The sequence below is a fragment of the Oryctolagus cuniculus genome, chromosome 17 (assembly GCF_964237555.1).
Source record: "Oryctolagus cuniculus chromosome 17, mOryCun1.1, whole genome shotgun sequence".
Lineage (NCBI taxonomy): Eukaryota > Metazoa > Chordata > Mammalia > Lagomorpha > Leporidae > Oryctolagus > Oryctolagus cuniculus.
The window spans coordinates 38034185-38057249 of record NC_091448.1 but is presented as its reverse complement, the minus strand read 5'-3'; the positions used below and the strand labels follow the sequence as shown (position 1 = coordinate 38057249).

Genomic DNA, 23065 nt, shown 5'->3' with positions numbered 1-23065 from the left:
GTCAAGTTCATTGCATAGTAGAAACACCTTCTCTCTGACATGTGCCACTTATGAGGCATGTTACCATAGGCAATTTCTATAATCTGCCTGGACTCATTTTCCGCATCTATTAAAATGAAGATATCGATTCAGGTACTACTTTTCACTGTTTGCCTGTGAAGTTAGAGACTGCTTGTGCTTCGGATCAACCTCCTAGAATGAATAGCCTAATCTTTCACTAGTGATACAGATTAAGAGGGCAGGGCCATTTGTAAGAGATGTTAACTAAAGGCCCTCTGATCCCAAGTGAAGTAATTGCAATGATAGAAGACGAGAGTGTGCCTCTCTCAAGTTTAGCTTTGATTTGAGGCTCTAAATAAGAAGTTTGGTGGTATGATGGATGGGCAAGATTAGAAAATAGATGTTTCCAGGAATGGAGATGACTTATTTTAAGTGTTTTCTGGAGTCCAATGAAAGACTGATTAAATCACTTCATAAGTATTATGACCCAAACATTTGAAAATAAAATCCTAAAAAAATGGCTATAGCTGGCCTCATTGTAGACAACTGTTTGACTTACTATTTTTGTATAAGAGCAGCTATAGGTTGATACTTAAACTAGATAGAGGTGCTTCTAAAATTCATCATTAATATTTTTTTTGACAGGCAAAGTTAGACAGTGAGCGAGAGAGAGACAGAGAGAAAGGTCTTCCTTCCGTTGGTTCACCCCCCAAATGGCCGCTATGGCTGGTGCGCTGCGCCGATCTGAAGCCAGGAGCCAGGTGCTTCCTCCTGGTCTCCCATGCGAGTGCAGGGCCCAAGCACTTGGGCCATCCTCTACTGCCTTCCCGGGCCCCAGCAGAGAGCTGGACTGGAAGAGGAGCAACCGGGACAGGATCGGTTCTGGGGAGCGAATCAACGGGAGGAAGACCTTTCTCTCTCTCTCTCTCTCTCTCTCTCTCACTGTCTAACATCTAACTCTGTCAAATAAAAATTAAAAAAAAAAAAGAATGCTAGAGATTGAATATGCATCTTAATTTTGATTACTGGTGTATGATTTGGTGGCATACAGTAGAGCTGTAGTTGTATGGCTATTGGCAGATTCTCTGCCCTTTTTTTTTTTTTTTTAAGGTTTTATTTATTTGAGAGGCAGAGTTACAGAGAGAGAGGTAGAGACAGAGAGAAAGGTCTTTTATCCACTGGTTCACTCTGCAAATGACTGCAACAGTCAGAGCTGGGCCTGTTTAAGCCAGGAACCAGGAGTTTCTTCTGACTGCCCCACGTGGGTGCAGGGACCCAAGCACTTGGACCATCTTCTACTGCTTTCCCAGGCTATAACAGAGAGCTGAATTGGATGAGGAGCAGCTGGGACTGGAACCAGTGTCCATATGGGATGCCGGCACCATAGGCGGAAGCTTAGTCTACTATGCCACAGTGCCAGCCCTAGATTCTCTGCTTCTTATTGGATGTGACTGGAAGTAAATGCACTCTAGATTATTAACTCTTGCCATCAACCAAACAGGGTTGTTATCAGTTATATCAACTAATGTGCTGAATTTCTAGATGAACTCCAATGAGAATAGCTTATCCCCTCATTTAAGTCTTTGACCTCATAGGGTAGTGTGATTTCCTTAAACCTGTTTATCCTCTGTATTTCCTTTTTTTTTTTTTTTAACAGGCAGAGTGGACAGTGAGAGAGACAGAGAGAAAGGTCTTCCTTTGCCATTGGTTCACCCTTCAATGGCTGCTGCGGCCAGCGCGCCAGGTGCTTCTCCTGGTCTCCCATGGGGTGCAGGGCCCAAGCACTTGGGCCATCCTCCACTGCATTCCTGGGCCACAGCAGAGAGCTGGCCTGGAAGAGGGGCAACCGGGACAGAATCCGGCGCCCCGACTGGGACTAGAACCCGGTGTGCCGGTGCCGCAAGGCGGAGGATTAGCCTAGGAGCTGCAGCGCCGGCCCCCTCTATATTTCCTTTGTTTATTTATTTATTTATTTTTTTTTTGGACAGGTAGAGATATAGACAGAGAGAGAGAAAGATCTTCCTTCCTTTGGTTCACTCCCCAAATGGCCGCTACGGTCGGTGCTGTGCTGATCCAAAGCCAAAAGCCAGGTGCTTCTTCCTGGTCTCCCATGCAGGTGCAGGAGTCCAAGCACCTGGGCCATCCTCCACTGCCCTCCCCGGCCACAGCAGAGAGCTGGACTGGAAGAGGAGCAACCGGGACTAGAATCTGGCACCCATATGGGATGTCGGCGCTGCAGGTGGAGGATTAACCAAGTGAGCCACGGCGCCAGCCCCTCTTTATTTCATGTTACTATATTTCCTCCTCTTAAAATACATGCTCAAAATATTGAGTGGCCAATATTTTATGCTTAGTGTGCTTCTGTTGCTGCTACAGCCTGAGCTTTTTTGGTTTTTGTTTTTAAAGATTTATTTATTTATTATTTGAAAGGCAGAATTACAGAGAGCAAGCAGGATCATCCATCTTCTGGTTCATCCCCAGATGGCTGTAGCAGCTGGTGCTGAGCTGGCTGAAGCCAGGAGCCTGGAACTTGATCCCCATCTCTCATATGAGTGGCAGGGGCCCAGGCACTTGGACTGTCTTCCACTGCTTTCCTTGGCACATTTGCGGGGGACTGGATTGGAAGTAGAGCAGCCAGGCTCCAGCTATACTCCTGTGGGATGCTGGTGTCACAGGTGGCTGCTGTGCCACAACACTGTGCCCCTTGACCTGGTTTTCACAGTATCTTAGAGAACTAGCAGTCATGTTTCTCAGTGACTGTTTGGGAAAATAATAGGAATAATGAGTAACATTTATCAAGTATTAAAACCATAAAGCAGACTCTGTGCTGTGCTTTATGTAGAGTACGGTACCATACTCAATCTTCACAGTAACCCCATGAAATAAGAGTTTGAAATGACTTCATTCAGAGTGGGCAGTGGAGGAAACGAGGTTTGGCCTAGTGGTTAAGACTCCGCATTGAAGAACCTGGGTTCAGTTCCTGGCTCTGGCTTCTGACTCAGCTTCCTGCTGGTGCGGACTCTGGAAGCAGCAGCAGTCAACCAGCAGATAGAAGATCTCTGTGTCTCTGTCTCCATCTCTGTATCTGTCTCTCTCTCTGTGGCTTTGTCTTTCAAATAAATAAATGTGTATTAGAGAACAACAGTGCATCGATTGCAAAATTTTTAAGATTTATTTATTTGAAAGGCAAAGTTATAGAGGGAGAGAGAGAGAGCGAGCGAGCGAGCGAGATCTTCCATCTGCTGGTTCACTCCTAAAGTGGCCATAATGGCCAGAACTTTGTTGTCTGAAGCCTAGAGCCAGGAGCTTCTTCCAGGTCCCCATGTGGGTGCAGGGGCCCAAGGACTTGGGACATTCTCCACTGCTTTCTCAGGCACATTATCTGGGAGTTGGATCGAAGTGCAGCAGCCGGAACTGGAACTGCAAATCATATAGGATGTTAGCACCTCAGGCTGTGGCTTTACCCACTATGCCACAGTGCTGGCCCCTGTTCCTAATGTTAGATGACCATTCTCTCCCAATATCTTGGCTCTTAAAACCTTCTTCTTAAATGCTTGAATAGTCTTGGCTTTTATCACATGCACCTTAATTTTTGTTGGTCTTCTGCAAAATTTTCTGGCTTCAGCTCTCTTCTTATCTGACGTGCTGTCCTCCTACTTTAATCAGTGGCACTCCCATTTCTCTAGTCATCCAAACCAGAAATAAAGATATTTTCATTCCTTTATGCTTTATATCTAATTTGGTATTATTTTTAAAAAATTATTTATGTGTTTGAAAGAGTTACCAAGAGGCAGAGGCACAGAGAAAGAGAGGTCTTCTATCTGCTGGTTCAGTCGATGGCCTCAACGGCTGGAGCTGGGCCATTCCAGAGCTAGGTGTTCCTTCCAGGTCTCCCACACGGGTGCAGGGGCCCAAGCACTTGGGTCATCTTTTGCTGTTTTCCCAGGGCATAGCAGAGACCTGGATCAGAAGTGGAGCAGCGAGAACTTGAAGCGGTGCCCATATAGGATGCTGATACTGTAGGCGGTGGCTTTAACCTGCCACGCCACAGCGCAGGCTCCTAATTTGCTATTTTTTTAAAAAAAGTTTTTATTTATTTCAAAGGCAGAGAGTTAAACACACACACACACACACACACACATCACACGGAGAGGGAGAGAGACATAGATGGAGAGACGGAGAGAATGAATATATCTTTCATCTGTTGGTTTCCTTTCCAAATCACCACAGTGGTTGGGGCTAGGTCAAGCTAAAGCCAAGAGATCAGAATTCCATCTCAGTCTTCCATGGGGGGGGGGGGGGTGGCACTTGGGCCATCTTCTGCTGCTTTCCCAAGCACATTAGCAGGGATCTGGATCAAAAGTACAGCAGCCAGGACTCAAACGCACGTGCATAATGAGATGTTGGTATTGTAGGCAGAGAATTAACCCAGTGCCAGCCCTTAATTAGGTATTTTTTCATTTATTTATTTGAAAGGCAGAGTTAGTGAGAGAGAGATATCCTTCATCTGCTAGTTCACTTTCCAGATGGCTACAACTCTGAAGCTAGGAGCCAGGAGCTTCTTCCAGGTCTCCCATATGGATGCAGGGGCTCAAGCACACTGGCCATCCTCCACTGCTTTCCCACGTGCACTAGCAGGGAGCTGGATTGGAAGTGGAGCAACCTGGAGTTAAACCGGCACCCAAATGGATGTCAGCACTGTAGGCAGTGGCTTTACCCACTACCCCACAGCGCTGACCCCAATTAGGTATCCTTACTGATGTTATGTCTTAATAACTCTTGAATTCATTCTGCTCTGTGCCTTGTCCCTGCCATTGCCCTTGTTCTTATATTTTACTCGGATTGTGGTAATAATATTTTAGCTGTTTTCCAAAGACTTTCCTGCTTCAGTATAAGCCCCAAAGCCCATCATTGAGATTTTTCTAAAAGGTAAACTGTTCTTCTGACACTACTTCAGTGGGTTCCTGTTAGCCATAGGATATATTATTATTAAGCCAAACATTGTGCCAGGTGTGTAACATTATTTCTACTTATTTATTTTAAAGATTTATTTGTTGGGGCCAGCGCTGTGGTGCAATGGTTTAATGCCCTGGCCTGAAACGTGGGCATCCCATGTGGGCGCTGGTTCTGGTCCCAGCTGCTCCTCTTCCGATCCAGCTCTCTGCTATGGCCTGGGATAGTGGTAGAAGATGGCCCAAGTGGTTGGGCCCCTGCACCCACGTGGGAGACCCGGAGGAAGCTCCTGGCTTTGGATCGGTGCAGCTCTGGCCGTTGCAGCCAATTGGGGAGTGAACCATTGGATGGAAGACCTCTCTCTCTCTGCCTTTCTTTGTCTGTCTGTGTAACTCTGCCTTTCAAATAAATAAATCAATCTTTAAAAAAAAATTGTTTGAAAGGCATAATGACAGAGAGAGAAGGGAAAGACAAAGAAAGGCATTTTCCATCTGTTGATTTACTTCTGAAATGCTCACAACAGCGGGGGCTGGGCCAGGTGGAAGCCAGGATCCAGGAACTCCATCCTGGTCTCCTTTGCGAATGGCAGGGATCCAAGTACTTGAGCTATCACCTGCTGTCTCCAAGGTGAGCATTAGCAGGGAGCTGGATTGGAAGTGGAGGTGGGACTAGATTCTAAGTGCTCTGATGCGGAATGCCAGCATCCCAGCAGCGGCTTAACTGGCTGCACGACAGTGTCCACCCTAATGTTATTTTAATACTTGTAACAGCTCTCATCATTTTTGAGGGGGACTTGATGAGATCTGTTAGGGGCTAATAAGGTATCAGAGGTTGGAAATGGGCTTCAAAAGATGAATGGAAAAAAAAAAAACAGGCTGACAGAGATGGATGTGCATATAGATAGGTGGTGGGGTAGATGACCTGCGAAAAGGTACTAGTGAGGCATTTGTTGTGTTCATGTAATTACAAGTCATTGAGTATTACTGTAATGTAAAGGGGACAGCATGGTTATGCAGTGGAAGAAGAGGCTGGTCAGGTCATTAAGGGTCTTAATACATCATATTGTGACCGTGAGAAATAAATATTTACTCTTTGTTCCCAGCACACAGCTCCTGGGGGAACAAAATGAAGAACCCTTGGAATCTCTTTGAGTGTTAAGTGTCTTTTATGATAGAAAGGGACTGGGGATTGGAGGCCCTGTATAGCTTCAGCATGGGGATTGGTCATCAGAAGACAAAGGCACGACTTGAGGGTTAAGTTTCAGCCCCACCTTCTGACCTCTGGCAGGGGAGAGGGACTGGGAGCTAATCACCAGCAGTCAGTCATACATGCTTAAGGCAGTTTCCACAGGGCAAGCACTGTGGTACAGTGGGTTAAGCTGCTGTTTGCAGTGCCCACATTCCATATTAGAGTGCCTGTTTTCTTCCTGGCTACTCCAGGCTTTTGATCCAACTTCCTGCTAATGCGCCTGGGAAGGCAGTAGACGATGGCACAAATACTTGAGTCCCTTCCACCTGCATTGGAGACACAGATGGAGTTCTGGGCCCCTGGCTTCAGCCCGGCCCAGCCCTGCCTATGCTCATTTGGGGATTCTGAAGTACAGAGAAGATCTTCTCTTTCTGTACTCTGCATTTTAAATAAATAAATATTTTTTTATAAAAAGTATTAAAAATAAAAGCTTGCATGAAAACCTCTAATCCACAGGATTTGTGGCTTCTGGGTTGGTGAGCACATTGAGGTGTTGGTAGAGTGGCGTGGTTGGATGAGGCATGGAGGCTTTGCTCCCCTCCTCCCTATGCCCTGATCTATGCATCTCTTCTATTTGCTGTTCCTGAGTATTCTTTGTGATAAACCAGTAGAACTGAGGAAACTTTCCCCCCTTTATCCTGTGAACCATTTATGGAACCCAAAGAAGGGGTCATGGGAACCCTTGATTTATAGCTGGTTGTTCAGAAGATTTAAAAGTAGGCTGAAAAGAGGTTTACAGATTTAAGGAGGGGGCTGGTACCGTGGCATAGTGGGTAAAGCTGCTGCCTGCAGTGCCAGCATCTCATATGGGTGCTAGTTTGAGTCCTGGCTGCTCCACTTCTGATCTAGCTCTCTGCTGTGGCCAGGGAAAGCAGTGGAAGATGGCCAAGTGCTTGGGCCCCTGTACCCACATGGGAGACTCGGAAGAAGCTCCTGGCTTTGGCCTGGCCCAGCCCCATTTGGGACCATTTGGGGAGTGAACCAGTGGCTGGAAGACCTCTATCTGTCTCAACCTTTCTCTGTAACTCTGCCTTTCAAATAAATTTTTTAATTTTTTTATTTTTTTGATAGGCAGAGTGGACAGTGAGAGAGAGAGAGAGAAAGAGAGAGAAAGGTCTTCCTTTTCTGTTGGTTCACCCCCCAATGGCCGCTGCAGCCAGCACACCGCGCTGATCCAAAGCCAGGAGCCAGGTGCTTCTCCTGGTCTCTTGTGCATGTGCAGGGCCCAAGGACTTGGGCCATCCTCCACTGCACTCCCGGGCCATAGCAGAGAGCTGGACTGGAAGAGGAGCAACCGGGACAGAATCCGGCGCCCCGACCGGGACTAGAACCCCATGTGCCGGTGCTGCGGGCGGAGGATTAGCCTATTGAGCCGTAGCACCAGCCAATAAATAAATCTAAAAAGTTATAGTTGGTGTTTTTTTTTTTTTGCCAGGCAGAGTTAGACAATGAAAGAGAGAGTTATAGACAGTGAGAGAGAGAGAGAAAGGTCTTTCTTCTATTGGTTTACCCCCCAAATGGCTGCTACGGCCAGCGCACTGTGCCCATCCGAAGCCAGGAGCCGGGTGCTTCCTCCTGGTCTCCCATGTGGGTGCAGGGACCCAAGCACTTGGGCCATCCTCCACTGCCCTCCTGTGCCACAGCAGAGCGCTGGACTGGAAGAGGAGCAACTGGGACTGGTACCTGGCACCCCAACCGGGACTAGAACCTGGAGTACCAGCGCTGCAGGTGGAGGATTAGCAAAGTGAGCCATGGCGCCGGCCTAAAAAGTTATAGTTCTTAACTCAGAATACAAATTTAGTAATTCTTCACAAGTCAAAAATCTAACATTCTCATCAGTGAAATCTCATGGCTGTCATGAAATCGGAAGTCTGATATTCAGGTAGATATATAGAAGATCATCTGTGAAAGGTTCTTAAGACTGCTTGGAATATACAGTTTTGGTTCCAGGACATCAGGATCACCCACTAAATGAAAATGATTGTATTATTTCTCCTCAATTTTTCCCCCGATTTTTCTTTAAATTCCTTCACCAATGACCTTATGTAGGTGTTCATTATTCTAACTTGGGCTATTGCTGTTGGCTTCTAACGTTCTCTGACTTCAGCCTCTGCCTCTTTGACAACTATTAAAAAACCTGTCATGTTTTCAGAGTAAAGTCTCAGATATAATCGACCTCAACCTTGCTGGCTTTTCCTGAGCACTTACTGCAGTCAGGCACCGTGCTGAGTGCTTTCTGTATTTATCTCATTTAACCAACAGCCATCGTCCTGTAGAGTAGGTATTTATCGTCTTCATTTTACAGATGGGATACAAGCTTAGAGATTATATAATTTACTGACCTAATAGGTGGTGGAGGTGTTCAGTCAAGGTATTCCAGTTCTTCCACAGTCTGGCCACCACTGAGTTTTCTAGTATTCTATCTCTGCCATGTATACAGTGTTATTTACTTCATTTTCTTGTCCCAGTCACACTAAACAATTGTCTCTTTCCCATCGTGCCCTGTAATTTCCATCTTTGTGCCCTTACTCATTCTGCCTTTCAGTCTGTCTCCTTCTCTAACCGCTCATTGAAATGCTGACTCCCCTGATTCTTTTTTTTTTTTAATATTTATTTATTTGAGATTCAGAGTTACACAGAGAGAGAAGGCGAGGCAGAGAGAGAGAGAGAGATCGGTCTTCCATCCATTTGTTCATTCCCCAGTGTGTGAGAGAGAGAGAGAGAGAGAGAGAGAGATCAGTCTTCCATCCATTTGTTCATTCCCCAGTGTGCCACAAAGGCTGGAGCTGTGCTAATCCAGAGCCAGGAGCCTCTTCCCGGTCTCCCACATGGGTGCAGGGGCCCAAGGACTTGGGCCATTTTCTGCTTTCACCGGCCATAGCAGAGAGCTGGATCAAAAGAGGAGCAGCCGGGGCTTGAACCAGCGCCTGTATGGGGCAGGCTGCAGGCGGCAGCTTTACCCAGTTGTCACAGTGCCGGCCCCACTCCCCTGATTCTTGAAATGCTTTTAACCTTTCACTTTGCATTTTTAAAATATTTTTATTTTTAGGCCGGCGCTGCGGCTCACTAGGCTAATCCTCCGCCTAGCGGCGCCGGCACACCGGGTTCTAGTCCCGGTTGGGGCGCCGGATTCCGGATTCTGTCCTGGTTGCCCCTCTTCCAGGCCAGCTCTCTGCTGTGGCCCGGGAGTGCAGTGGAGGATGGCCCAGGTGCTTGGGCCCTGCACCCCATGGGAGACCAGGAAAAACACCTGGCTCCTGGCTCCTGCCATTGGATCAGCGTGGTGCGCCGGCCGCAGCGCGCCGGCCGCGGCGGCCATTGGAGGGTGAACCAACGGCAAAGGAAGACCTTTCTCTCTGTCGCTCTCTCTCACTGTCCACTCTGCCTGTCAAAAAAAAAATTATTTTTATTTTAAAAATTTTTTGCAAGCCACAGCGACTGAGAGAGACAGAGATAGAGAAAATGAGAAACAAGAGATCTTCCATCTGCTGGTTCACTTCCCAAATGGCCTCAATGGCCAGGGCTGTGCCAGGCTGAAGCCGGGAGCCTGGAACTCCATCTGGGTCTCTCATTTGGGTGGCAGGGGCCCAAGCATTTGGGCCATTCTCTGATGCTTTCCCAGGTGCATTAGCAGGGGAGCTGGATCAGAAGTGGAGCAGCCAGTACTTGAACTATCACTCATATGAGGTACTGGCATTATAGGCAGCAGCTTAACCTGCTGTGCCACATGCTGACCCTCTTTATTTCCTTTAAAGTTATTACCCTTTGAGTTTTTTTTTTTAAACATTTATTTATTTGAAAGGCAGCATTACAGTGAGAGAGGGAGAGATAAAGTGAGAGAGATCTTGCATGTGCTAGTTCACTCTCCAAATTGCTACAATGACCAGGATAGGGCCAGTCTGAAGCCAGGAGCCAGCAGGAGCTTCTTCTGGGTCTTCCATGTAGGTGCAGGGGCCCAAGCACTTGGGCTGTCCTCTGATGCTTTCCCAGGAGCATTAGCAGAGAGCTGGATCGGAAGTGGAGCAACAAGGACTCGAACTGACATTCATATGAGATACCTGTGGTGCTCATACGGGATACCGGTGCTGCAAACAGTAGTTTAACCCATTATGCCACAGTGCCAGCCGGCCTCTAAGGTCTTTTTGAAATGTTGATTGTGTGTGAAACTTCTCTGTTCTTAATCCCATTTTGTTTTTTCTTTTCTGGTAATTTGGTCCTCTGTTTTCCACAATAACAATTTTATTTTTCCTCTATTATCCTTAAACCATCAATCTCCTCTTGTGCTACTCCCTGCTGCTTCTAGAAACAATTTTTTTAAAAAAAGGTTTATTGATTTATTTGAAAGGCAGAGTTAGAGAGAGAGAGAGAGAGAGAGAGAGAGAAAGAAAGATTGATCTTTCATCCACGGGGTTCACTCCCCAAATGGCCACAACAGCCAGGGCTGAGCCAGGCTGTAGCTAGGAACCAGGAGCTTCTTCAGGATCTCCCATGTGGGTTCAGGGGCCCAAGCACTTGGGCATCTTCCACTGCTTTCCAAGGCCGTTAGCAGGGAGCTGGATTGGAAGAGGAGCAGCTGAGACTTGAACTGGTACCCATTTGAGATGCAGGTGCTGCAGGTCATGGCTTTTACCTGCTGTGCCACAGTGTTAGCCCCATCTAGATATAGTTTTAATTCATAGCTTTACCGCGTAGGGCAGAAATTCTTCTAAGACATTCCTTTTTCTTCTTTTTTTAAAAGATTTATTTATTTATTTGAAAGGCAGAGTTAGAGAGGCAGAGAGAGAGTTCTTCCATCCTCTGTTTTTTGTTTTCCACAATAGCAGTTTTTAAATTTAAAGAATTACCTAATTAAATTTTTAAATTTAAAGATTTATTTATTTGAAAAGCAGAGTTACAGAGAGGCAGAGACAGAGTTCTTTGATCCACTGTCTTCTGTTTTCCACAATAACAATTTTATTTCTTCTCCATTGTCCTTAAACCATCAGTCTCCTCTTGTGTTACTCCCTGCTGCTTCTAGGCACACTTTTTATTTTTAAAAGATTTATTTATTTATTTGAAAGGCAGAGTTACAGAGAGAGAGAGAGAGAGAGAGAGAGAAAGGAAGTAGGGGGAGGCAGAGAGATCGTCCATCCACAGGTTGACTCCCCAAATGGCTGCAATGGCCATAGCTGGGCCTATCCAAAACCAGGAGCCTGGAGCTTCTTCCAGGTATTCCATGTGGCCCAAGCACTTGAGCCATCTTCTACTGCTTTCCCAGGCCATAGGCCATAGCAGAGAGCTGAATTGGAAGTGGAGCACCCAGGACTTCAACCATATGGGATGCCAGCACTGCAGGTGGCGGCTTTACCTGTTACACCATGGCACTGACCCCCCCCCTTTTTTTTTTAAGATTTAATTGATTTATTAGAAAGGTAGACTTAGGGAGAGAGGGAAAGACAGAGAGAAAGGTCTTGCATTCACTAGTTCACTTCCCTCATGGCCGCAATGGTTGGAACTGGGCCAATCTGGAGCCAGGAGCTTCTTTCTTCCTGTTCTCCCGTGTGGGTGTAGGGGCCCAAGCACTTGAGCTCTCTTTGGCTGCTTTCCCAGGCCATCAGCAGAGAGCTGGATCGAAAGTGGAGCAGCTGGGATTCAAACCTGGTGCTGCAGGCAGAGGCTTAACCTATTTTGCCACAGTGCCAGTGCATCACTTTTCCTTATTGTTACAAATATTTTTCAGGACACACTCTCCTTTGATCTTCTTCTTTAGCTTTTAAATATCTTTTTCTGCTAGATCATTCATGCTCACTTTCAGACATACTCTGATCTCACCCATCTTTGTAAAACCCTTCTTTGGCTACATGGCCTTTGGGCTGCTGCTTTATCTCTCCATCACACTTAAGGGCAAGATTTTCGAAAGTATGGGCTCTGCTTCCACATGTCCCACTCATTCTTTAAGCCATTCTAGTCTGACCTCTGCCCAGTGATGCTTGTGAAACATCCCTTATATGATCACTGGTAACTACTGTATCGCTAAGTGTGTTTCAGGTCTCATCCTTCCTGGCCTCCTAATGATTCTGTACAATTGACTACTTTGTCCTTGAAGCACAGGCTTTTCTTTTCTGCTAAAAACCATGTTACTGTTTTTCCTCCTACTGTCTTCTTACTCTTTCCAGTCTTTGCAGGGTCTTCCTCTTCGGTGTAACCTCTAAATGTTGGATTCTTTTGTTTCTGAGTTCTTCTGTTTTCACTCAATGCATGTTTTCTTTCTATGTATTCTCATTCCTTTGCTATTGCGTGTATGTCAGTGAGTCCCAAATTTATGATATCCATCCTAGACCTGTCATATGAGATCACTTGTTATGTTTACTTATTTATGTGAGGTTTTCACTTGGATGTCCATAGGCATTCAACTTTGGGACTCTATCTACTCCTTAAATTTGATCCTCTACTAATTTTCTCCATCTCACTAAATAGCTCTTATAGCCACTCTGCTCAAGTCCAAAACCTGGAGAATTATAGTTCAGTTCTGTTGATTCTGTCTCCGGTACTTAACTTGATACTCATATGTTTACTTATTATCACCTTAGTTCAAGTCTTCCTTAGGCTGCTAAAATGGCCACTTAATAGAGTCCTTGTTTATATTATTATATTGCCTCTTCATTTCCTATTGCACTTAGTGTAAGATACAGAAAATTATTTTTACTTTAATTTTTGTTTGTTTCACTTATTGAAAGGGAGAGAGATAGTTCCCATCTACTAGTTCATTTTCCAAATGCTGGCTATAGTTAGGGACTAGCCAAACCAGAGCCAGGAGCCAGGAGCTTAATCTGGACTGCAGGGACTCAACCACCTGAGTCATTACCTGCTGTCTTCTGAGTGTGCATCAGTGGGAAGATGAATCAGGAACAGAGCCAGACATCGAATCCAGCAACCTGATATGGAATGTGGGTTTCCAAAGTGGTGTGTTAACTACCAGCATCCATCCAAGATACAAAATGCTTAATTTGGCTAGTGAGACTCTCTGATCTCAGTTCTGTCAACTTCTGTTCACGGATAGTGCTTCAATCATACTGGCCTTTAAGTTCCACTAAAAGGCCAGTCTTTTTCCTGACCCTGGGTCACATACACTGGTCATGTAAATCAATAAGAAAAAAGATATTCAGCACAGTAGAAATATGGGGAAATGACTTGAATAGGTACTTCAAAAGAAGATATTCAAGTGGAAAATAAGAATATGAAAAGATGTTCAATGTAATTAGTCATTAGGGATTTGAGAATTAAAATTATAATGAGTTAAACACCCATCCCAACCAGAATAGTTAGATTAAAAGACTGACAATATCAAGTATTAGTAAGAATATGGAGCATATGAGGTTTACCGATATCACTGGTGGGAATATAAATTGGGACATCTACTTTATTTTTATTTTTTTTTAATTTTTTTTCTTTTAAGATTTATTTATTTACTTGAGAGGCAGAGAGAGGGAGAGACAGAGAGGTCTTCCATCCTCTGGTTTACTCCCCAAATAGCCACAGCGGCCAGAACTGGGCCTATCCGAAGCCAGGAGCCCAGAGCTTCTTCCAGGTCTCCCATGTGGGTGCAGGGGCCCAAGCCATCTTCTACTGCTTTCCCAGGCCATCAGCAGGGAGCTGAATTGGAAGTGGAGCAGCCAGGACTTGAACCGGCACCCAGATGGGATGCCGGTGCCTAAGGCAAATGCTTAATCTACTGTGCCACAGTTCTGGCCCTGGCACATCTACTTTAGACAACTATTTAGCAGTATCTTTGAAAGCTAAATATTCTTTCAGCAAGCAGTTCCACTCCTGGGCATAGTATCAAGAGAAATTAGTGCATTTTTCCACCAAAATCAAGCTCATGAATATAGTCAAAATTTATAAATAAAATTTAAGTCCATTAATAGTAAAATAGGTAAATAAATAATGGGCTATTCACATTATGGATGGAATCACACAGCAATGAAAATGAACAAATTACTGCCATGTCACAACATGGATGATTTTCTACACATAACATTTCTCAAAAGAAACAGGACATGAAAGTGTACACAGTAAATATTATACATAGGAAGGAAGTTCAAGAGCAGATGAGGTTAAGTTATGTCCAGAGGTCAGAATAGTGTTTATCTTCCAGGCAGATATTGACTGGGAAGGGAGCATGAGTGAACTTTTTGGGGCTCTGAGAATATTCTGTATCTTAGTGGGGTGATTGTTTATGTAAATCTGTGTATATGAAAAATTAGCTTAGTTGTATACTCAAGATTTGTCTCTTTTATGAAGTTTTCGCTCAGTAAAAAGAAAATGCAACTGATTCTGTCAGCTGTAGTTCAGAGAGGAGATTGGCAAATCCTCAGCCCAAAAAGCAACTATAAATTTTGGCAAAATGGACAAAAACAATACGTCTAGCACCCCAGAAATCAACCAAAAGGGATACAACAATCTGAGGAAAGTTTATGCTTGAAAAGTGGTTGAAATTCATTAATAATAGCTGGGATCTGTGTGTTCCATCCACCCTTTCCCAGCTCATTGACATGGAGGTTTTGCTCATGTGGGTAGGCCGTGAGGCTTGATAGTTTTGATGCTGCAGTTAAAGGGAGCTTACTCAATTTGAGTGGTAGATGGTGTCCCTGCTCAGTGGTGTTGTCGATGGAAGTGACCATCTTGACAATGGCTTTATTACAGTGAGTTCTGTTTGTGGTTGGTCATGTGACTGGGGCAAGCATTGTGCTTGCTGAGGCTGTTTACACAGAAGAGACATAAGGTCCAACAGAATGTAAATGCTAGGGCACACTTGAAAGTGTCCTGGACTTTGGATGTGCTATCCTACCCTACACACAGGACCTGTGGACAGAGTACAGAGGCCTTACTGGCTTTCAGTATTTGAGCTTAACTCGTGTTGGTTATTGGCTGATGTCTAAGCTGTGTAGACATAAGGTGACTCCTCAGAAGCTAGGTTAAAGCATAAAAGCAAGGGGGGAGATGAGCCCAAACATCAGTGGGTACACATTTTAGGGCAAATAGATTTCACAGGCAGATTACTAAGCCAAGAAAAAAACTGTAATAACAACATCTTTTGTAGATAAAAGAAATAAGAATCCAGAGTTGTTACAGTAAATTGTTTAATACTTTCAGTTTTTTTTAATGGTCTATTTATTTTGAAGGTCATAGTTACAGAGAGAGAAAGATTGATCTTGTACTCACAGGTTCACTCCCTAGATGGCTGCAACGGACAAGTGTTGGGCCAGGAGCTTCATCCAGGTTTCCCACATGGGTGGCAGGGGCTCATGTACTTGGCCATCTTCTGCTGCTTTCCCAGGCCATTAGCAGGGAGCTAAATCAGAACTGGAGCAGCATCCATATGGCACTCATACGGGATGCTGGTATTGCAGAGGGGTGGCTTGACCTGGTACCCACAATTCCAACTCCAGTACATTCAGTTTTAAACAAACAAACAAACAAATCATGAGATATAACATAGAGGAAAATGTGACCTATATTCAGATAGAGACTATCTGAGTATCCCTAGATGCTGGGTTTTGCAGAATCTTCAAAGTTACCATGAAAAATGTATTTAAGGAAATAAAAGGAAGCATGTTTAAATAATTTCTTATAGCATGATAATAATCAATAAATAGAGAAAAAGAATTATTTATTTATTTATTTATTTATTTTTTGACAGGCAGAGTGGACAGTGAGAGAGAGAGACAGAGAGAAAGGTCTTCCTTTTGCCGTTGGTTCACCCTCCAATGGCCGCCGCGGCCGGCGTGCTGCTGCCGACGCACCGCGCTGATCTGAAGGCAGGAGCCAGGTGCTTCTCCTGGTCTCCCATGGGGTGCAGGGCCCAAGCACTTGGGCCATCCTCCACTGCACTCCCTGGCCACAGCAGAGGGCTGGCCTGGAAGAGGGGCAACTGGGACAGAATCCGGCGCCCCGACCGGGACTAGAACCCGGTGTGCTGGCGCCGCTAGGCGGAGGATTAGCCTAGTGAGCCGCGGTGCCGGCCGAGAAAAAGAATTTAAAAAGAAAAAAGAAACAAGTGTCACTCACCAAAGAGGCTACACAAACATAAAACGATCTTTAATAACTAATATTCTTAGCTAGTAGAAAAATGCAGTTAGTAATTAACTGTCAGGAAAATGAAAATTAAACTAGCAAAATAATACCTCTGTACACCTATCAGAATACCTACAGTAAAAAAATAGGGATAACATCAAGTGTTTATGAGGATGTAAAGAAATTGGGTCACTTGTATGTTGCTGGTGGGAATGTAAAATGATACAGCCTCTGTGGGAAATAACATGACACTTCCTATAAAACTGAACACTTACTTACCATATGATACAGCAGTTTCAATCCTAGTTATATACCTAGGAGAAAGGAAAGCATTATGTCCACATGAACACTTGCACATGAATATTTTTTTTTCTTTTTTTTTTTTTTTTTGACAGGCAGAGTGGACAGTGAGAGAGAGAGACAGAGAGAGACAGGTCTTCCTTTTTGCCGTTGGTTCACCCTCCAATGGCCGCCGCTGCAGCCGGCGCACCGCGCTGATCCGATGGCAGGAGCCAGGATCCAGGTGCTTTTTTTCCTGGTCTCCCATGGGGTGCAGGGCCCAAGCACCTGGGCCATCCTCCACTGCACTCCCTGGCCATAGCAGAGAGCTGGCCTGGAAGAGGGGCAACCGGGACAGAATCCGGCGCCCCGACCGGGACTAGAACCCGGTGTGCCGGCGCCGCAAGGTGGAGGATAAGCCTATTGAGCCACGGCGCCGGCTGCACATGAATATTCATAGCAGCGTTATTCAGAACAGCCACATAATGGAACCAACCCGTAATTTTATCAACTGATGATAAACAAAAAGTAATGTATACATCTTTTTTAAATATCTCATTGTATGGATTTTTAAAAAATATTTATTTATTTATTTGAAAGGCAGAGTTACAGAAAGGCAGAGGCAGAAAGAAAGAGAGGTCTTCCATCCACTGGTTCACTCCCCAGATGGCTGCAATGGCCAGAGTTGTGCCGATCTGAAGCCAGGAGCTTCTTCTGCATCTCCCAGGCAGTTGTAGGAGCCCAAGGACATCTTCCAGACCACAGCAGAGAGCTAGATCAGAAGTGGAGCAGCCAGGACTCGAACTGGCACCCATGTGGGAAACTGGCACTGCAGGTGATGGCTTTACCCGCTATGCCACAGTGCCGGCCCCCAAATTTATTTGTTTTTATTTGAAAGGCAGAGTTAGAGAGAGGGAGAGACAAAAACAGAGGTAAAGAGAAAGAAGTTGGTTCACTTCTCAAATGGCCGCAACTGCCCAAGGCTGGGCCAGGCCTAAGCCAGGAACCTGGAGCTGCATCTGGGTCTCTGACGTGAGTGGCAAGAGCCTAAGCACTTGGGCCATCTGCTGCTTTCCCAGGCACATTATTAGCAGGGAGCTGGATCGGAAGTGGAGCAGCCGAGTCTTGAACCAGTATCCATATGTGATGCCGGTGTTGCAGGTAGAGGCTTAACTTGCTATGCCATAATGCTGGCCCCTGAAAACATTATTTTAAGCAAAGCAATCAGTCACAAAAGACCACATATTATTTGAAAATATTATTCCACTTAAATGTCCATAGTGAGCAGATGTATAAAGATAGAAAGTATATTAGTGGTTTGCTAAGACTGAGTAAGGTGTTGGGGGTAGGAGCACTGAATACTACTCAGAATTTCTTTTGGTGGTAATAAAAATGTTCTAGAACTGTGATTATTGCTCTCAATTATGTAAATATATTAAAAACCATTGAACTGTACACTTTAAATGAGTGAAATGTATGGTATGTATGTGAGTTATTTGTATTTATTTTGTTTATTCTTTTTTAAGGATTTATCTATTTGAAAGGCAGAGTTAGAAGGAGAGACAGAGGGAGAGAGAGACATATTCCATCTGTTGCCTTACTCCCCAGTGGCTGCATCAGACAGGGCTGGGCCAGGCTGAAGTCAGGAGCCGGGAGCTTCATCTGGGTTTCCCATGTGGGTGCAGGGGCCCAAGCACTTAGGGCATCTTTTGCTGCTTTTCCTGGAGAATTAGTAGGGAGCTGGATTGGAAGTAGAATAGCCTGGACTCGAATTGACCCCATATGGGATGCTGGTGCTGCAGATGGCTTCTAACCCTGCTTTGCTACAGTGGTGGCCCCAAGATTTATTTATTGAAACATGGGTGGGTGGAGGGCAACCTTCCATCTGGTAGTTCACTCTCCAAATGCCTGCAAAGGAGAGGGAGAGGTGCTGGGCCAGGCTGAAGCCAGGAGCCGGAAACTCCAGCCAGGTCTTCCACATAGGTGGCATGTGATATCACAAGCAGCATCTGAACCCACTGTACCACAATGCTGGTCCCCATGAGCTGTTTCTTCAAGTTCTTAGCTAAAATTTTAGAATGAGTTTAGCAGGATCACAGTAACAATATCAATATGCACAGGACAATTGTATTTCTATATGCTAGTTATAAATGAGTAACACAAAAATGAAAATATTTTGAGAAAATTTTTTTCATAATGGCATCAAAAAGAATAAAATAATTGGGAATAAATTTAACAATATGTAGGCTTATATGATAAAAAGTATAGGACATTACTGACAGGCAGAAAATAAAGATCTAAGTAAATGGAGAGGTAGGGAGTAGACCTTACCGCTTGGTGGTTAAGGCACCTCTTCGGACACCTGCATCCCATATTGGAATGCCTGGGTTTGAGTCCCTGTTCCACTTCACATCTAGCTTTTACACTAATGTGCACCCTCAGAAGCAGCAGGTGATAACTCAAGTACTTGAGTCCCTGCCTCCCACATAGGAGACCTGGATGGAGTTCCAGGGTCCTGAGTTTAGCCTGGCCAATGGAAGATCATTCCTTCTGTCTTTCTCTCTCTCTCTGTTACTTGGCCACTCAAACGAATAAATCAAACTTCTTTTAAAAAAAGAATAAATGGAAAGACTACCCATATTCACGGATTAGAAGATTCATTATTATTAAGATGGCTCTCTAAATTGACCTATACATTCACAGTCCATATCAAGATCCCAGCAACCTTTTTTTTCTCTCTTTCTAGAACTTAACAAGCTGATCCTAAAATATATGTGAAAATCTCAAGGACCTAGAATAGCTAAAATAATATAGAAAAAGGAGGGCAAAGTTGGAAGACTTGTATAAGTAGTACCTGATTTCAAAACCTGCTATAAAGGAGGGGTTATAAAGGCTGTGGCATTACAGGGTGAGGCATATAGACAGATCAATGGAACAGAATTTACAGACCACAAATAAACCTTGATATAAATAGTTTATTTTCTACAAGGGTGCATCCTTGATCCTGGATTTCTCTGCTTGTTAAAAGCCCCAATGTAAAACAGTCTCTCCGTCTTTGCTGCAGTATAACTCAGACTGCACTGCGATCAAGCCAGCAAATTCATCACTGTCTGCTGGATAAACTGCTACGTCATCCTTGGTGCTTGGCATGTTACAATGCTGGGATCGGTGTGGGATTCTAGTTGGATTTTGTGCCAGGTATGTGTCAACTTGGACACTCTCTGTTAATGGGGCATTAGAATGGGGACGCATTGAATTGGAGACATGGATGTGGCTTTTTATTTCTTGGGTTCTAATATTGCAGAATGTGAGCAGCATCCACAAAAGAATAGAAATTCTAGCTTTGCTTTTGGGATCTTGGTGTGCTGTTTGAGTGATGGTTTTGTTTCCTTTTGGTGAATGGAAACGTAAGCTCAATTACTGAGTGTGCCTTCTTAGCATATTGTTCTGATACATTCAAGTGCAAAATGGCTTGCCTTTTTCCATACCTAGTGCTTTGTTTGTTTTTTGAATGTTGAACTTAGGTAGCAGAGGCAGAGTGAATCCCTTTTGGAAATGGCTTGTGTCTTAGATGTGTGTAAAATGCAGCTGTTTGTGAATGTGCGGCCTCTGTAACTCTCCGACAGAGGCTCCAGTGCTCTGATTTTTGAGACCTATTACTGTAAAGAGAGATGTAAAGATAGAAGGGCTTCTTTGTATCAGCTGAGTTCTTTAAAAGAAAAAAAGCAAACTTGACTAACTTTATTGAAACAGAATGGAGCAGGTCAGAGAACAACCCAGGGCTTGCATTTTACATTATGCCTTCTGTGGGTGGCCTGACTGAGTCTTTTCTACTTGGATTGCATAATTGTCCTAAGATGAGGTTGTTTTAAACACTTATCCTCTGTCTTATCATTTCTATTCTTTTCTTTCTCTCTCTCTTTTAAAGATTTATTTATTTAGTTTGAAAGAGTTACAGAGGGAGAGGGAGAGATAGAGATCTTCCATCTGCTGGTTCACTCCTCAAATAGCCACAAAGGCTGGGGCTTGGCCAGGCCAAAGTCAGGAGCCTAGAATTTCACTGGGGCCTCCCACATGGGTAGCAGGGGCCCAAACACTTGGGCCATCTTTTGCAGCTTTTCTCAGGCCATTCATCAACAAGGAGCTGGATTGGAAGTGGAGCAGCCGGGACTTGAACCTGAGGCCATATTGGATGCCTGCATCACAGGCAGTGGTTTAGCCACTGTGCCACAAAGCTGATATAGTGGCTCTGTGTTTTCTATGTTGGTCATTTGTGTATTTCTGTTTGAAAGGTTTTTCTGGAAGGTTAATAGATTCTCAGCATGGTTGGCATTTTATTTATTAAAGATTGACTAATTTTTTTTGAAGGTGAGTTATAAAGAGAAGGAGACGAGAGAGAGAACTTTCATCTGCTGGTTCACTTCGCGGACATCAGACATCATATTATTAATTGTTTCTCCCTAGTGTTTTGGTACATGATTGAGGTTAGCTACAACTCTGATTAATTATGCCAGCACTGAGGACTTGTCTCAGAAGTTATCTTTATAGATTCTAAGCTGTTAGGATGTTTTGCCATTGTATTTTTCTTCCTTTACAAGGGAGCAATATTGTGAGCATCTATGAGTTGTCTTTATAAAAAGTTTATTCAAAGGCATATTATGGGAAAACTGAATGAATTTCAATTTTTTGCACCAAAATAAAACTTGTAAAATTTTTATTTATTTATTTTCAGTTTAATAGAACAGAGAGAGAGAGAGAGAGAGAGATCGATCTTCCATCCATTGGAAGATCTTCTGTTCCCAAAGACCTGTAACAGCCAGAGCTGAAACAGCCAAAGCCAGGAACTCAGAATCCTTTCCAGGTCTTCGATGGATGGCAGGGACCCAGGTGCTGCCGTCACCTGCTGCTTCTCAGCATGCACATTGACAGGAATCTGGATCAGAAGCAGAGAAAGCAGGACCAGGCACTCCCGTGTGTGCTGCAGGGATTCCAAGTGGCAACTTAACTACTGAGCCAAACACTCACACCACATTTACCCTCTAATTTCTTTCATCTTTCTAAGAGTTTATTGAAGATGTTTAACTTGATTTGTTCTTGTTGTTTAGGATTAGTCCAAGACATTTGGTTTGGGGCATTTTTGTCTAAGAATAAGCTGTTTTCTTGGGATGCAGGGCTTTTAGTGCTAACTTTGGGCCAATCCTGTTAGCGTTTACAACAGATAGATAGTTCTGTATGGTATTCAGCTCTTGTGTGTTTAAGGGATCTGCCCTGTGACAAATTTGCTTTCACAGTAGCATGTGTCTCAGTGGTTTTTCTGGGCAGGATTTTTTGTCTCTGTTTAACCCAAGTTAAATCCAAAATCTTTAAAGATTTTATCCACATCTTTTTAATTTTCTTTTTGTGATAGTTTCACTCTTACTCTCAAGTTTTGGCAAAGAAAATCTTTGTTTGTTTGTCTGTGTGCTTCAGTCTTTTTGGCCTGAAAATTAGAATTATGGTTCCCGCTCTTTTCGGAGTTCCTGTTTCCGTTCTGCTTCGTGTCTTTCCCTCCTGACCTGCTTTCCCCTTCTTGCAGTCTGATAATCAGGCTCGCTTTTTTCAGCTGGATCTCAGAAATTACCTGCTTACGCTGTGCTGTCCTCCTCCCTCTGGATTTCATGACCCCATTATTTCCTTGGCTTAGCTGTCTGTCCTTGTAAACTTTGTCTTCTTTTTGCCCTGGGCCCTCCATGTCATGTGCTCCTGGCAGTCAGAAGAGGCAGTGGAGCTTTTCTCCCGTGATTGTCAGAAGAAAGTGACTATTATTGAACCATGTCTGCGGTGGCTAAAGCTCCTTTTCTATTTTCCAGTTGTACAAGCTTTTATACGTCTCCCCATCTCCTCTCAGTTCCCTTGGGAAATCAGCTGATTCTATGCATGAGTTGAAAGTATAGGGAGAAAATACAAAAGAGGAGACAAGGTGGGGAAACATGGATATTGGGGACAAAGTAGACAAAAACAGTGTAGTTTGAGCCCATCAGGTACACTGTAGTCTGTCTGAAGTGGGGCCAAGAAGCAGGCAGGAGGCATAGTATCTCTTGTCCTCCTGGGTTTTAAGTGGCCACAACAGGAGGAGGACCTGCGGCTTGTGTTTACGAAGCTGAAATCAGAAGAAAAAGCTTCCATCCTTTTGCTGTGTTGATATGGAGGAGGGTTCTGCCAAGGGGAAAACAGAGATGAGATATTACATGCTTCAAAGGTAAGTCTTAGGAGCCATATTTGGGCAGTGTGTACCATTAAAAAAAAAAGAAAAGCAAGACACTTACTGCTAAACCCTGGAATATATAGGAAATCCTATTTGATACTTTATTTTGTATCTATAAGAAAATAAAGGCTGGCATATTTGGTCCTGAATTTCTGAGCCCTTATTTTACATTCAGCATTTGAACGAAAGAAACTTGAATCCGTATGTGATGGTGCAGCTCTGTTGAAAACAAGTGCTCCTGCACAGACCTTCCTGTGCTGTTCCTGCATCAAGGGCTCTCAGTCTCTG

The 23065-nt window shown here is 44.3% G+C and overlaps 1 protein-coding gene across 9 annotated transcripts in view; it reads left to right on the top strand.

Annotated features, from left to right (window-relative positions):
• ACACA (acetyl-CoA carboxylase alpha) overlaps positions 1-23065 on the top strand; it is a 318070-nt gene that overhangs the window by 72851 nt on the left and 222154 nt on the right. The window contains exon 1 of one of the 9 annotated variants that reach the window (XM_070061034.1): positions 19603-19731. The exons of the other annotated variants lie outside the window; for them this stretch is intronic. Within the exon in view, the coding sequence (XP_069917135.1) occupies positions 19682-19731 (50 nt within the window). The 5' untranslated portion in view covers positions 19603-19681. Of the gene's footprint in view, positions 1-19602; positions 19732-23065 lie in introns of those variants that run through there. 9 annotated transcript variants of the gene reach the window in all.